This window comes from Marmota flaviventris, chromosome X (assembly GCF_047511675.1).
Source record: "Marmota flaviventris isolate mMarFla1 chromosome X, mMarFla1.hap1, whole genome shotgun sequence".
In the NCBI taxonomy this organism is placed as follows: Eukaryota; Metazoa; Chordata; class Mammalia; order Rodentia; family Sciuridae; genus Marmota; species Marmota flaviventris.
This window is the reverse complement of record NC_092518.1, coordinates 45,934,818-45,949,497: the sequence shown is the minus strand read 5'-3', so window position 1 is coordinate 45,949,497 and position 14,680 is coordinate 45,934,818. Positions and strand designations below refer to the sequence as shown.

Sequence of the window (14,680 nt, the reverse complement as noted above, 5' to 3'; positions counted from 1 at the left end):
GTTTTAGAATAGTTTTATTTATTTATAACTATAGGGAAAAAAACCTTGTGGGATTTTGATTTGAACTGTGTTAAATATATAGATGGCTTTGGTTAGTCTTTGAATTCATGAATATGATATGCCTCTATTATTTGGTCATGTTTATTTTCTTTCATCAACTGCATGTTTTAGAGTTTTTAGCATGTCCTGCACATGGTTTTTAGTATTTATACTTATTTCCTATTTGTGGCATGTATTGTCATGAATGTTATTTTGTTCCATTTTTAATTGTTCAATGATGATATAAAGGAATGATTTAGTTTTGTTTATTGACCTTATAAATTGTGACCTTTGTAAACTCTCTTATTCTGGAAGTTTTTTTGACAGACTTCTTGGGATTTTCTGTGTAGTTGTTCATGTTGACTATGAACACAAACAGTTTTATTTATTTATTTTTCATCCTACATGCCTTTATTTATGTTCACTTACTGTATTATTTAAGATTTCCAAATGATGCTGAATAGAAATGTTGCAAGTAGATATCCTTTTCTTGTTCCTGATCTTTAGAGAAAGCAGTCAATAGTCATTGAATGTGACATTAGTTTTAGGTTTTATAGATGCATGTTTTCAGGTTAAGGAAGTTGTCTTCTATTCTTGGTTTGCAGAATGTATAGTGTATTTTTCCAAATGCAATTTATCTATTCAATGATAAAATCATATTGTTTTCTTCCTTAGTCCATTAATATTTTGGATTGATTATTGAATATTGAGCAAACTTGGTCCTGATATATTATTCTCCCACCCCACTCACCCCCTTTTTTTTGTATAGCTGGATTTGAATTTGGTATTTTGTTGAGTTTTTTTTTTTTAATTTTATTTTTTAGTAGTTGGACACAATACCTTTATTTTATTTATTTATTTTTATGTGGTGCTGAGGATCGAACCCAGGGCCTCGCATTTGCGAGGCGAGTGCTCTACCACTCAGCCCCTTATTGAGTATTTTTAAATTTTGTTTATTTTGAAAGAGTTTTGGTCTGTAGTTTTGTTTTTAATATTTGTTATTTAGTTATAGGTGGACACAATACCTTTATTTTATTTTTATATGGTGCTGAGGATCTAACCCAGTGCCTCACGCATCCTAGGTGAGCATTCTACCACTGAGCCACAACCCCAGCCCTGGTCTGTAATTTTTTGTTTGTTTGGTTTTTGTTTTATTTTTGTGCTGTGTTGGTCTGGTTTTGTTATCAGGGTAGTGTTGGAGTCAGGAGTTTACAAGTACTCCTCTTCTGTTTTTAAAGGAATTATATAGAGTTAGTGTTATTTCTTCTTTGTTTCACATGATTTATCAGTAATGTATCTGGCATAGATTTCTTTGACCTTATTCTGTTTAGAATTTGATGAGCTTCTTGAATTTCTGAATTTGCACTTCAATAAAATTGGTCAGATTTTAGCTATTATTTCTTCAAATAGATTCTCTGCTCACATTCTTTCTCCTTTTCCTTCTGTGACCCAGAGAACCAATTTAGACCTTTTGGTGTTATCCCCTATATTTCTGATACTCTGTTCTCTTTTTTGTGGGGGGCAATTAGGGATTGAACTTGGGGTCACTCAACTAATACTGAGCCACATCCTTAGCCCTATTTTTTTTTTTTTTTTTGCATTTTATTTAGAGACAGGGTCTCATTGAGTTGCTTAGTACCTCACTTTTGCTGAGACTGCCTTTGAAATCTCCATTCTCCTACCTCAGCCTTCCAAACCACTGGGATTACAGGCATATGCCACCATGCTTGGCTTTCTATGTCTTCTTCTTCTTCTTTTTTTTTTTTGAAGAAATTATTTTTCTTTTTTTATCATACTGGCTAATATGTGTTGATCTATGATAAGCTTCATTAACTTTCTGCCATCTCTCTTTTGCTATAGAGTCCTTCTACATTTTTATTTATTGTATTTTTAAGTTGTATAATTTTCATTTGGTTATTTTCATATATTTTCTTTCTTTGCTGAGACTTTGTTTCAAGTCTTCCTGTTAGTGTCAATATTTCTATAATGGCTTTTAAAGTGTCTTTTGTTAGGTAATACCACACTGTGTCATCTCAACATTGCCATCTCAATTTTTTTGGATTATATCTAAGAAATTTTGAAATTATGTTAGAGGCTATTGATCTTGTTTCAGTATTATGGGGCATATTGATAATTTTTGTTTTAGGAATCGGTAAACCTATTTTGGTTCAGACCACTAGTACTTTAGCCTTCCTTGAGCTGTGCTTTCAGTGTCAATACAGTTGTTAAAGTCCTTGCAAACATATCTAGATCAGTCCTGTGTATATGCCATTTAGTGTTTAGTCTGGGTCTTGGGCCATAATCTATCTCTTAATTTAGTTTTAGTCTGTGGTCTGCTGTTTAGAGTCAGATTTGTGCATGTGTTATTTCAGGAGTGAACCCAGTGGTTCATAAACAACTTGTCATTTTGCTTTTAGTAGTTCTCCCCTGCATCTATTCAGTCTTCCTGGTTCTTTGGGCTACCCCCTTTTTGGTCTTCTTGCCAGAAAGTCAGAACTTTAATCACCCAACATTGTGTTGTACTTTTTCTGACTGTGCCTATGACCAAGGAGCAGAAGGACAAAAAGAGAGAAGAAAAATCATTCTTCTTCTAATTGGAGACCAAGGTTCTTATCTTTCAGAGTTTTAGTTTCCTGCTGTTTTTCATTTGCCACTGTTGCCATCCAAGATTTGCTTTGGTCTGGGACACAAAGGAAGAGAAAAAATAAAAAAGGAAAACAGGGTATTTCTTTATACTCTTGAGTTTTTGGAGACCACTTTTTCACTACTCAGGCCAAAACTGGACTACAATTTCTTTCTTTCTTTCTTTCTTTTTCAGTTTCTTTCATTTTTCTTTTCTTTTTTTGTGTCAGAGATTTAAACCCAGGGTTACTTAACCACTGAGCCACACCCAGCCTTTTTATGCCGAATCTCACTAAATTGCTGAGGTTAGCTTTGAACTTGTGATCTTCCTGTCTCTGTCACCAGCCCCAGGATTACAAGTGTGTGCCACCACTCCCAGCCTGGACTAGTTTCTTTTGCAGCTTTCTCTGACCCCACCAGTGGACACTTTTAGATTTCAGAGTGCATTGTGTATATACTCAGAGATTCTGGAAGAACAAGAAATCCTAAACACATCATTTAATCAATAGTACTTTTGTCACCAGAGAGGGTCCAAGGAATTCCCAAAAGAAGGGAACATCAACTTGGAACCACTCATGTTCTTTTTTATCCTGTGGTACTGGGGATCATACTCAAGGCTTCTGCCCCAGCAAGCACTCTACCTTTGAGCTACACCCTCAGCCCCACCCAGTCCTTAACATTTATTACAAAAAGAGTAGAAGGACCTGTTCTTAGGTAAAGATTTATTTAAGAACAGCAAAGGAATTCACACTCAGAAGTGTGGATGACCCTTGCCTCTCAGAGAAGATGAGTGACATGCCCAAATTTGAGTGCTCTGATGATATATATGATTTTTCAGAGGGTGGGCTGGGATCACAAACAGGTGAGCCGCTGTTAGATTTTGATGATTTGTTAAATGTTTATAAACTTTCTTGAAGATTAAGTTTCATGACAGCTAAATCCCCTAACAACCACTCTATACTTAGAGGTTAGAATTTTCTCTGTATCAGATAGCCTAGCCATTAATCATTTGTGGGCACATAGAGTAAGCACCTCAGGTGAGTGAAATTTTAATTAATCATACGTCTAATTTCTATAAGCATATGTTAAATGTTCTGTTTATCTTTAACTGATGAGCAAGCCCAACGTTATGTCATGTTTTTAGATGTCTCCTTTTATTAAGGATCTCTCCCCATGATCCCATTGTAGTTGACCTATTTCACTTTGAATCCTAGTCTTCTTCCCCAGTCTGCCTATAACTACATATTAATAACTGTCCTCAGTGGGAACAGAGGGAACTGTACTTATTCCATTTTATCTAATACTGAAACTTCTATGGATTTTTTAAATGAAAGAAATACAATATGAGTATTTGGTTTGGGGACCTAAATTTTCCCAACAATATTTTGTGATAGCACAATCTAATATGTTACCTTGCATTTAACTTGCTAGCACAATCTTAACAAGTATTGTCTTACAAAAAGTATACTTGGACTTTTGTTTCCACAAGGGCTTATATTCTTTCTCTATTCAAATGACTCTCTTTTCAAATGCCTTTCTCCCCATTATCTTTCATAATTCTCTCTTTTACTGTTGTTGAATACTAATTACACCTGATCCTCATTTGTCCATGCTTTCCACCATGATGTGAAGAGCCCCTCATTTTCCTTGACTTTAGAAACATTCCCTTATGACATATTTGCACATTTGCTTTGTTTATTTGTCCTTTTAGCTGTTTGTATCAGACAGGAAGAGACTGACGCACAACAAAAAAAAAATTGACCTGTTCAGTAGAGTGAAATGTTAAGTATGGCATACTGTTTAAATGGAGAATAAACTTTATAAATGCTTAGTTGCATGGTGAGTTTTTTTTTATATTTATTTTTTAGTTGTAGTTAGGCACAATACCTTTATTTAATTAATTTATTTATTTTTTATGTTGTGCTGAGGATGGAACCCAGGGCCTCACACATGCTAGGCGGGTGCTTTACCACTGAGCCACAACCCCAGCCTCATGGTAAATATTTTTAATGTCATGATTTTTGATTATCTTTGTGGCTTCATACATTTTTGAAGAATCATAATGATTATTTTTAATAACAAAGGCTCCTTTATAAAAAAAAAAAAAAGAACTAAAATATTGGAAAATAGAGGGCTGGGGTTGTAGCTCAGTGGTAGAGCACTTGCCTCGCATGAGTGAAACACTGGGTTTGATCCTCAGAACCACATTAAAAATAAATAAATAAAGATTGTGTGTGTCTACAACTAAAAAAAAAATTTTAATTGGGAAATAAAGACATAGTTTCTGATTACACCCCAATCCTCTTTATTTTCATTTTTGTTTCTTTTTTGTGGCAGAGTGCACCAGGGTTGACCTACCCAAATTCCCCTTTTCAAATTTTGAGACTAGGCCTCACTAAGTTGCCATGTTTTCAACCATTTGTAAAATCTTCATAAAATCGTTTTGTTTATTTTTGCAGTCCTGGGGATCAAACCTAATTCCTGGCCCATGCTAGGCTGGTGCTGTACCACTGAGCTATACTCCCACCCCATAAAATCAGAATTGAGGAGAGCTCTTATAAACAAACATACATACTGTTTACTAGCACAGGTTGAGCATCCCTAATCCAGATTACAATATCTGAAACTTTTTTTCATGACTGTCATGATGTCAATTATAAAATTCCACACCTGACCTCAGGGTTACATGGGGTGAAGTATTTTGGTATATTGGGTCATAGGTCTCTACTGATTGGCATTGAAGAATATATAAGACATATTGTTAAATGCCAAAAGGAGGTGATAACAATGTGATAGTGATTCCATTTGTGCAAAAAACCCAAAAATCATATTGGTGTCCATATGTGTGTGTAAAAATAGCAAAATTCATGAAAGAACATCTACCAAACAGGTCACTTCTTAGGAAAAGAGTAGATGCAGAAAGAGAGATGTTAAGGGAGACTTGTACCCTTTGTAGTTTTTAGAAGATTGTTTTCTATTATTATGTGTATTACTAAATTTAACAAGGAGATTATGAATAAATAAATAATGGAATGTTGATAGTTTACTATTATTTAACCATTTAGATGCCACTCTGACAGTCAATAATTTGTGAACATTCTCTGGATTTGAAACCCTTTTTTAATCACATCAAATTCAGTTTTTTATTAGTGCTTTATAGTGATGTATAATTGTGGGTTTTATTTTGACATATAAATTTATAAGTGCATATAACCTAATTTGTTCCATTTCAATCTCCAGTATTGTACCCTTACCTCTCTACCTCCCTCCCCAACCCCTTTCCTCTATTCTATAGAACATCTGTTAATTTATTTTAAAATATGTTTTAGTTGTCAATGGACCTTTATTTTATTTATTTAACATGGTGCTGAGAATCAAACCCAATGGCTCAAACATGCTCTACCACTGAGCTACAACTATAGCCCTGTTATTTTTAATTGGCTTTTGAGATACCAGAGTGATTTTGTTTCTGTTAGTCTGTAGGACCTCGAGATCTCAGTTCCTTTTTTTTTTTTTTTAATGTGCATGCACAAATACAAATAAAAGCCCTGGAATGTTTAAAGATTCTAGATGTTAATAATGACAAACTCTGAGAGATACCATTATACATGTTAAAAATATTTTTTATTATATAGTCTTATTGTTTCTATAAGAAATAAATATTGTTATACCTAGTAGATAGTAGTTAGGGGTTTTGGTAGGAAATACTCAACACTGGAATTTATGGTGAACTTGATATTCTCATACATTGATGATGGCAGTATAACTTGAGGCATCTGTTTTGGAAAGATATTTAATATAATGTGTCAAAAGTCTGAAAATGATCATACCTTCTAAAAATGCACTGTTCAGTAACCAAGATTATGTTAAAAAATATGCTTATGAGAGCATTACTTTTAATTAGAAATTGTCTTTAATATCTTAAATTGCATTTGGTAAAATATTATGAAGATCTTAAAAATGTTCAGGAGAAAATTCTGATAAATCTAAAAGCTCCTTCTCAGCCCTTTTTCTGCAAAGGTAAATAGTACTTTTTGCTTTTACTTTTTTTGTGGTGCTGGGGATCAAACCCAGAATTAGGCCCACGCTAGCCAAGTGCTCTACAACTGAGCTACAATGTTAAACCAGAATATTTTTTTTACCTATATTGCTAAAGATTGGTTTTCCCTCTGCTTGATCTTTATATATACATTTGTGTTTTTCTCTTATTCGATTCAGTATAATATCTTTGAGATTTATATCTATCGTATATATCAGTACTTTGTTCCTGTTTTATTCCTGTTTAGTATTCCATTGCGTATCTATACAACAATTTATCCTGATTTTCTATTGATATACATTTGAGTTGTTTCTAGTTTGGAACTATTGTGAATAAAACTCTTATAAACATTTTGGTTTGTATCTTTTGGAGGACATATGCACTCATTTTTCTTGGGTAAATAATTAGCAGTAAGATTACTTCTGAGTGTGGTGGCACACACCTATAATTCCAGCGATTCAGAGCCTGAGGCAAGAGGATTCCAAATTAGAGGTGAGCCTATGCAACTTAGCAAGACCCTGTCTTAACATTAAAAAATAAAAAAGAGCTGAAGATATAACTTGGTGGTAGAGCACCACTGGGTTTTATCCCCAGAACTGAAAAAAAAAAAATTAGGATTACTATAGCGTATGGTAAATGTTTCATTTTATAAGAAACTGTCAAGCTATTTTCTAAACAGTACCAATGTACATTCCCACTAGCAATGGGCTGGAATTCCAGTTATTCCATATACTTGCCAGAATTTAATATCACTAGTCTTTAATTTTAGCTCTTCTGATGGATATATAATATTGTCACATTGTGGTTTTGTATGCTTAAGTGCTCTTAGTTTTAATGTTTATACCTTTTGAACCAATATCATTTTAAGGATGTAATCTGAAATCCAGAAAAAAATTTATATGGACAATATAAACTCTTGCTATATAGCTTAAAATAGCCAAATATTAGAAATAACAAATGTCAGATATTATCGAAGTGATTACAAAATTTTATGATAAATGCATAATGATAAAATATTCATCCATTTAAAATTATAGAGTACAATGTCAACCAAAAAAATATGTATATAAAATGGTATATACTGCAGCACAATTTTTTAAAAACTAATGTAAGGAAACACATTGAAATATTGTTAGATGGCTATATTATGTGATTCCCCACCCCATTCTTATGTATGTTTCCTACAGATCATGTGATCATTTTAGAATATCATGAAATGTAAGTAAATTTTTTTAAAGAAAATCCATATTTTATGTTCCATAATGATTTCTCTCTCCCTAATCTTTTCTACAAAGTGGAAATTTGTTTTCTTGGGTTTCTCTAAATATTTGATTTCTGCTATTGTTTTGACTCCCTACTTATAAGTTGTATGAAAAAGACTCTCTTATCATTTCTTTTTCTGACAATCTGATGTGCCAACAACCAGTCCAGGACAGAAGATAAAATAGAACGATTCAAGAAAGCAGTTGAATACTATTCAGTCACAACCAAACTCTCTTCACTGCCAGTGGGTCCCTCCTTTCTAGGTAAGGCTTCCGTCTGACCCCAGGCTGCTCTGTTCATAGGGGAAACTGTGTTGGTACATCAGGAACTCCAGGGTCAGAGTGGAATCACTTATTTGTGATTGTGCCTTCCTAGAAGTCATCACTATTTGGAAGGCATTTAATTTTGATTTTCATGTAAAACAATGAAGACCCTGCCTTCCCAAATTTATAGACGGGGAACAAAGTTATTTGCTCAGTTTAGACTGCTTCTAGTAGTAACCCACGCTGCTTTGATATAAAACAGCCCTGGCTTTGGGGTTAGGTCTGAGTTTGAATCCTACCTCTGCTGCTTACCATCTGTGTGACTTTGTAAAGTCACATTCATGATATGTAATCTATAGGGTTATTATCATATGAAATTTTTTTATTTAAGACTCCTGGCATGACACAGAGTAGCTGTTCAATTAACTAACTTTCTGTGGTGTTGGGGATCAAACCCAGGGCTTTATGCATGCTAGGCAATGGCTTAATCACTGAACCATATCCCCAGCCTGTACCTTATTTATTAATAAAAATTTTCCATGTGGTGGTGGTTTGGCAGAATATAGCATTGTAAATTTATTAGGACTGATTGAAGTACAGCCTTTTCTCTTGGCTTCAGGCTTTCGAAATAACCGTCTTGGAAATCCTCCCCTTCCACGAAATCAAATGGGCACAATTTCTGCTGGAAAGCCAATGGTAAGCATCCTTTAAGAGGCCTGAGACCTTTTGTTAGCATTGGACTCAGATTGCTTCCTGGTTTTTATTATCTGAGTTGCAGAGATAGGCTGACTCAGTGTTAGCAGAATGCCAAGATCATATATATCTGTATCACATTCTACTTTGAGGCTTTCAGACTATGAAAAGATAACACCCACATCAGTAACCATTAGGGCATTGTGAAGGTAGATTAGCTAATGTTAGGGAATGTTCTAGGTGACCTGGATTGGTTCATTGTCCTTTTTCTAGTGGATTCTGTTCATGCAGCACGGTTAGAATTATTTCTTATCATTCTCAGTAGGATGTCTCAACAGTCCCTGCTACTGGTATCATCTACTATGTCACAACTGCTGAGGGAACCATCTTGGAGCTGGTAAAATGTTAAACAGATTTTCTGTCTGTTTTGTCCTTTAGTTTTCTCACCAAGTGCCCCAGAAAATGAAATATCCACCACCATTCCCAATGGGACCCAACTCATCTCTTCTCTTCTCCCATCCTCTGGGGGATTCCCATGCTTTTTCTGAGGATCCCATGCTGCAGGACAGCCCCTTTGCCAATTGGGCTGTCTCTTATGACTCCTCTGCATCCCAGTTTCCCAATTACCTGACTTCCAAAGCTTCACCTCCTTTGGGACCAGACTCTTCCCACTCCTCCTCCTCTGATGGTGATGAGCCAAATGGAGCCAGTTCTGAGTAAGTATCTGTATAGACAACCAGGGGGAAAGACTTCAGAAGGAATGTGGGAAAGTGTATATTTTTGGCTTTTCTCTGTCATTCTTTGTTCTTTTGGCCCTCTGCAGATGATAATTTTCAGATGACCAGGCTACTGAGGTCAAAGGCAGCGTAGCAGTTGGTTAGTGAAATCCTGATATGGATGTGCTTTATAACTTGTCTGTCATTTCTCCGTTTATGAGGGGGATAGTTTGAATGTAAAAAAAGAAAAATAATGTATAGAGTTGAAGTGATAGAACAGTTGAGTCGGCAGTTATATTGTTTAGCAACTGAGACAGGGTTCTGGTCCTAGCTCACTTTTTAAAGATTATTCCTCTAAACAGATTTTTCTTGGGAAGCAGAACTATTTTGAGACTGCAGTTATAATTATTTTCTTAGAATATAAGCAGATTCTTAGCATGGCCTTTTTTTTAAGATATAAAGGCTTCAGAGTGATTCCCATGACTTTTGATTGCTTTGGTTTGTGTCAGGTGAAAGAATCCAGGAAGGCAGTGATGGCCACTGAGAGGAAAGGTATCATCTCCAGTGCTAACCCAGTGTCTGGACCTCCAGAGGGTTTGCGAGATTCCTTGGGATCACAGTAGCCATCTTGAGTGGAAGTATCTTTAGCTTCCCTTTTCTGTTCTACACTGTCTTTCTAAATTTTTCAGTCACATCACAGAAACTCTTCAGCAGCAGCCTGGTTGGGAAGATCCCAATGGTGACAGAGGGTCTTGGGTACAGCCTGTGGATGCTGGAGTTTCAGAAGCCAGCCTAGGTGATGGTGAGCCTCACATCCCATCTCTGCTGTCTATGTCTACAAGGAACCACATGGACATCACAATTCCACCCTTACCACCAGTAGCTCCAGAAGTCTTGCGGGTTGCTGAACACAGACATCGAAGGGGTCTTATGTATCCATATATCTATCACGTCCTCACTAAGGTGAGACAGCAGATACCTCCCTTCTATTAAGAATACTTTATATTTCCTAGGACTATAAGTTATCAGAAAAAAAAAGTCTGATGATTGGTGTTTGAAAAAAGATAAAGAAGACCAAGTGTGCTGGTGTTCCTCCCCATATTAAGGGCCCCAAATGAGTCAGGACCAGCCAGAGATAGGACTGTACAGTAAATGATGTGCCTAAAAGTGAAGTATAATTCTGAGATTTTGCATGACCATGCACCAAGTTGGTGGACGTTTTCTAGGGATAGGCAGTCTAAGAAGAGGCTTTGTGCCATTGTTCCTTATGCTTTCCTCTATTGCATAGCTGTTCCCCTCCTCTGGTCTTACCATACAAATCCATCCACCAGCAAATTGTCTAAGACTTTCCCCATTAATCAGCTGACGTCAATCATAGGTGAGACCTCCAAAATGGAATATAGCTTATAAATTGACTTGTTAGCTGGGCTTCTTACAACTTTTTAAATCTGAAACTCTGCATACAAACAGAAAATTTAGTGGCTGGGCTGTAGAGGCTACAGTTCATTGTTGGTTCTTCTCAGTTTGGTTTCAAATCTTGAAAGTACTCATTTTCTCCTTTCCCTTGCACCTTTCTCTAGGGTGAAATTAAGATTCCCGTATGTATTGAGGATGAGTGTAACATGGAGTTACCTCCAGCTGCTCTCCTGTTCAGGTCAGCTCGTCAATATGTATATGGAGTCCTTTTTAGTTTGGCAGAGACACAGCGGAAAATGGAACGCCTGGCCATACGGCGGAGGCTACCTGTGGAAGGTAAGTGTAACTAGATCTAGCTTTGACATCTCTCAATGCTTGACACAACAAAGAAAAAAAGATATATATGCAGACACATCATACAGGCTATGCAGTCTTTAAGAAAATGTGTCATTCATCAGTCACAGTTGTTCACGCCTGTAATCCCAGTGGCTCAGGAGGCTGAGGCAGGAGGATCATGAGTTAGGTCAAAGCCAGCCTCAGCAATGGCAAGGCACTAAGCAACTCAGGGAGACCCTGTCTCTAAATAAAATACAAAATATGGCCAGGGGTGTGGCTCAGTGGTTGAGTGCCCCTGAGTTTAATCCCCGGTATCCCCTAAGAAAAAATGCATCATTCATGAGAATATGTATCAATATGAGAAGCACATTAATGTAATAGCCCCAAATCTGCAATTATTAAACATTCGGAATGACTGCTGCTTATAAGAACCATGCTGGGCTTTGAGAATATGGAATTGTATCTGACACAGTCTTGCCTCCTCAGAAGGGTGTAGTTTGGGGATTTGAACCTGTGCTTAGGTGAAACCATTGGGGTGTTTCAAGCTACAGAGTAATATGGTCAAATCATTCAAAAAAATACTGTAAATTTCTGCTTCCATGAAGATAGATTGGATGTAGTTTTTCTATTCTTGCTGCTAAGTACAACTAACCCCAGGACACATATAAAACAAGTATAAGATATTCTAGATGGTGGGGAGAAGGCAGACTGGCTGATAACCTTGAGGCACAAGGAATGATGCAGTGGTGCACTAGTGAGTGCCCTGGGTTTTCTTTTTGCCTCACATATCCCAGTCTGGGTGAGGAGCAGCAAGCTGGCAAATGGCCCAGAAATGTCAACAGCTGCAGACCAATAAAAGCCTCCAAAAAGCTGGCTTTCTGTGGTCAAAGGAAGAGAACAAACATCCTAGCAACATAGAAAAATTTTAGGTAATAACCACTGTACTCCAGCCATAATCCATAGCATACACACACACACACACACACACACACACCCAGAAAAGGCCTTATGAAGAGAGCCTAGACATTCATCCTTACCAGGGTATAATGAGGTGCCTTACCTGCTGCTGCTGGGGAGTATCAAATAAGGTTAAGCATGGACTGCAACTTTCCACTCCCACCTGGCAGTAATGAAATGGTGTCCTCCTTTACCAGTAGTGGTCAGAAAAGTCCTGCTAAAACACAATATTTAAATAAAATCCAGAATCTTTCAAAACATTCAGCTTTTGCCGGGCACAATGGCACATACTTACAATCCCAGTGACTCAGGAGACTGAGACAGGAGGATCACGAGTTCAGAGCCAGCCTCAGTAATGGTGAGGTACTAAGCTACTCATTGAGACACTGTCTTTAATTAAAAAAAAAAAAAAAAAAAGGACTGGGGATGTGGCTCAGTGGTTGAGTGCCCCAGAATTCAATCCCCAGTACACCCCCTCCCCAAAATACAACAAATGTTCAGTTTTCAATTGAAAATTCCTCATCATGCCAAGAACTAGGAAGGTTTCAAATTCAAATGATCTCAAAGTGACTAAGAATAAAGTGACTACCAAGATGATAAAAGTCTGGATTATCTGAAAAGGATTTCAAAGCAGCCATCAATAAAATGTTTTTAACAAACAATTATAAATATGCTTGAAATAAACTAAAAATAGAAATTCTAAGCAAAGAAATAGAAGATTTAAAGAAAAGCCAAATGGAAATTAAGAACTAAAAATATATAATTAGCAAAATAAAACACTCAATGGATGGATTAAATCTTAGGTAAGAGATAAAAGAGGAAGAAATCAGTGAACTTGAAGGTAGAACAATAGAAATCACATAGTCTAAAAGAACAGAGAAAATAGACAGGAAAAATTAAGCATAACAGAAGATTTGATATTGGTATCATCAAAGTCTCAGAAGGCGAAAAGAAAGAGGATGAAAAATGCAGAAGTGTTCAAGAATAATGGCTGGGCTGTACTTAAATTTGGCAAAAATTTAAATCTACATATTTAAAAAAACTGCATTAATCACAAGGCAGTAAGGAAATCCGTGTCAAGATAGATCATGGTCAAAGTTTTCAAAAGTAGACAAAACTTACTGAAAGTAGCCACACAAAAATGGTGCTTATTGGGGAAAAATAATGCAAATAACAGCTGATCTCTAATTAGAAGCATTGCAATCCAGAAGAAAGCAGCACAGTATTTACTGAAAGAATTGTCAACTCAGAATTCATTATCAAATAAGAAAATTCTCTAATAATTAAATTATGACATTTTTCAGTTGAAGGAAAACAAAGATAATTTTTCATAAGCAGAACTACCCTAAAAGAGTGGCTAAAGGTAGTTCTTTTCATAGGAAGAAAATGATAAACTAAGGAATCATGAAGCATCAGGAAGGAAGAAAAAAACAGTGGAAAGAACAAAAGAATACATAAGTACAATAGACTTGCTGCCTTGAGTTTCTAAATTATGTTTCACATTGAAGCAAAAATCACAACAGTGTTTAATGTGGTTCTCTATTTAGAGAAAATATTTTAGACAATTATAAATAGGGTAGTGTAAAGAAATATAACATAGGTCAGGTTTCTACATTTCACTTGAACTGATAAAATTTCAATACCAGTATGCATAAATTGTGCATATAATTTATTTATAAGTATTTGGAATTCAACCCTGGTCCTCAGGCATTCTAAACATGTGCTCTACCACTGAACCATATCCCCAGTCTCCCTTTGTATATTTTTTAAATGCATGTTCTAGGTATTAAATACATAATGAGAGTGTGGTACAGTATGTGCCTAGCATTCATGAGGCCTTAGGTTCAATCCCTAGCACCCCAAAAATTATACAAAAACAGTTGTTCTCAAAAACACTATAGATAGGGGCTGGGGTTGTGGCTTAGCTGTAGAGCGCTCGCCTAGCACGTGCAGGGCACCAGGTTCCATCCTTAGCACCACATAAAAATAAAAATGAAGGTATTGTGTCCAACTACAACTAAAAAAATATTTAAGAAACAACACTATTGAAAAATCAAAATAGAATCATAAAATTAGTTGAAATAATCCACAAGAAGAGAAAAATAAGAAAACAAAAGAAATGCTTAAATAAAACTAACATGATAGACTTACTCTCTAATATATCTATAATTTTATTAACTATATAAAGTCTAACTATGCCATTTAAAATGCAGATTGGTAGACTAGATAAATACTAGCCCAAGTAAATCTACTAAAGATTTACTTCAAATATAAATGTTTCAGTTGGTTGAATGTAAAAGGAAGGAAAATGAAACACATGCAAACCTTAATCAAAA

At 35.8% G+C, this 14,680-nt stretch overlaps 1 protein-coding gene across 7 annotated transcripts in view; it reads left to right on the top strand.

Moving 5' to 3' along the window:
- Fam120c (family with sequence similarity 120 member C) overlaps positions 1 to 14,680 on the top strand; it is a 125,602-nt gene that overhangs the window by 43,588 nt on the left and 67,334 nt on the right. For 5 of the 7 annotated variants that reach the window (XM_027950205.2, XM_027950206.2, XM_071606784.1 and 2 more), the window contains exons 5-9: positions 8,127 to 8,226; positions 8,846 to 8,922; positions 9,358 to 9,635; positions 10,325 to 10,598; positions 11,216 to 11,387. In XM_027950205.2, coding sequence (XP_027806006.1) covers positions 8,127 to 8,226; positions 8,846 to 8,922; positions 9,358 to 9,635; positions 10,325 to 10,598; positions 11,216 to 11,387 — 901 coding nt within the window. The other 2 variants (XM_071606782.1, XM_071606786.1) reach the window with 2 other exon arrangements.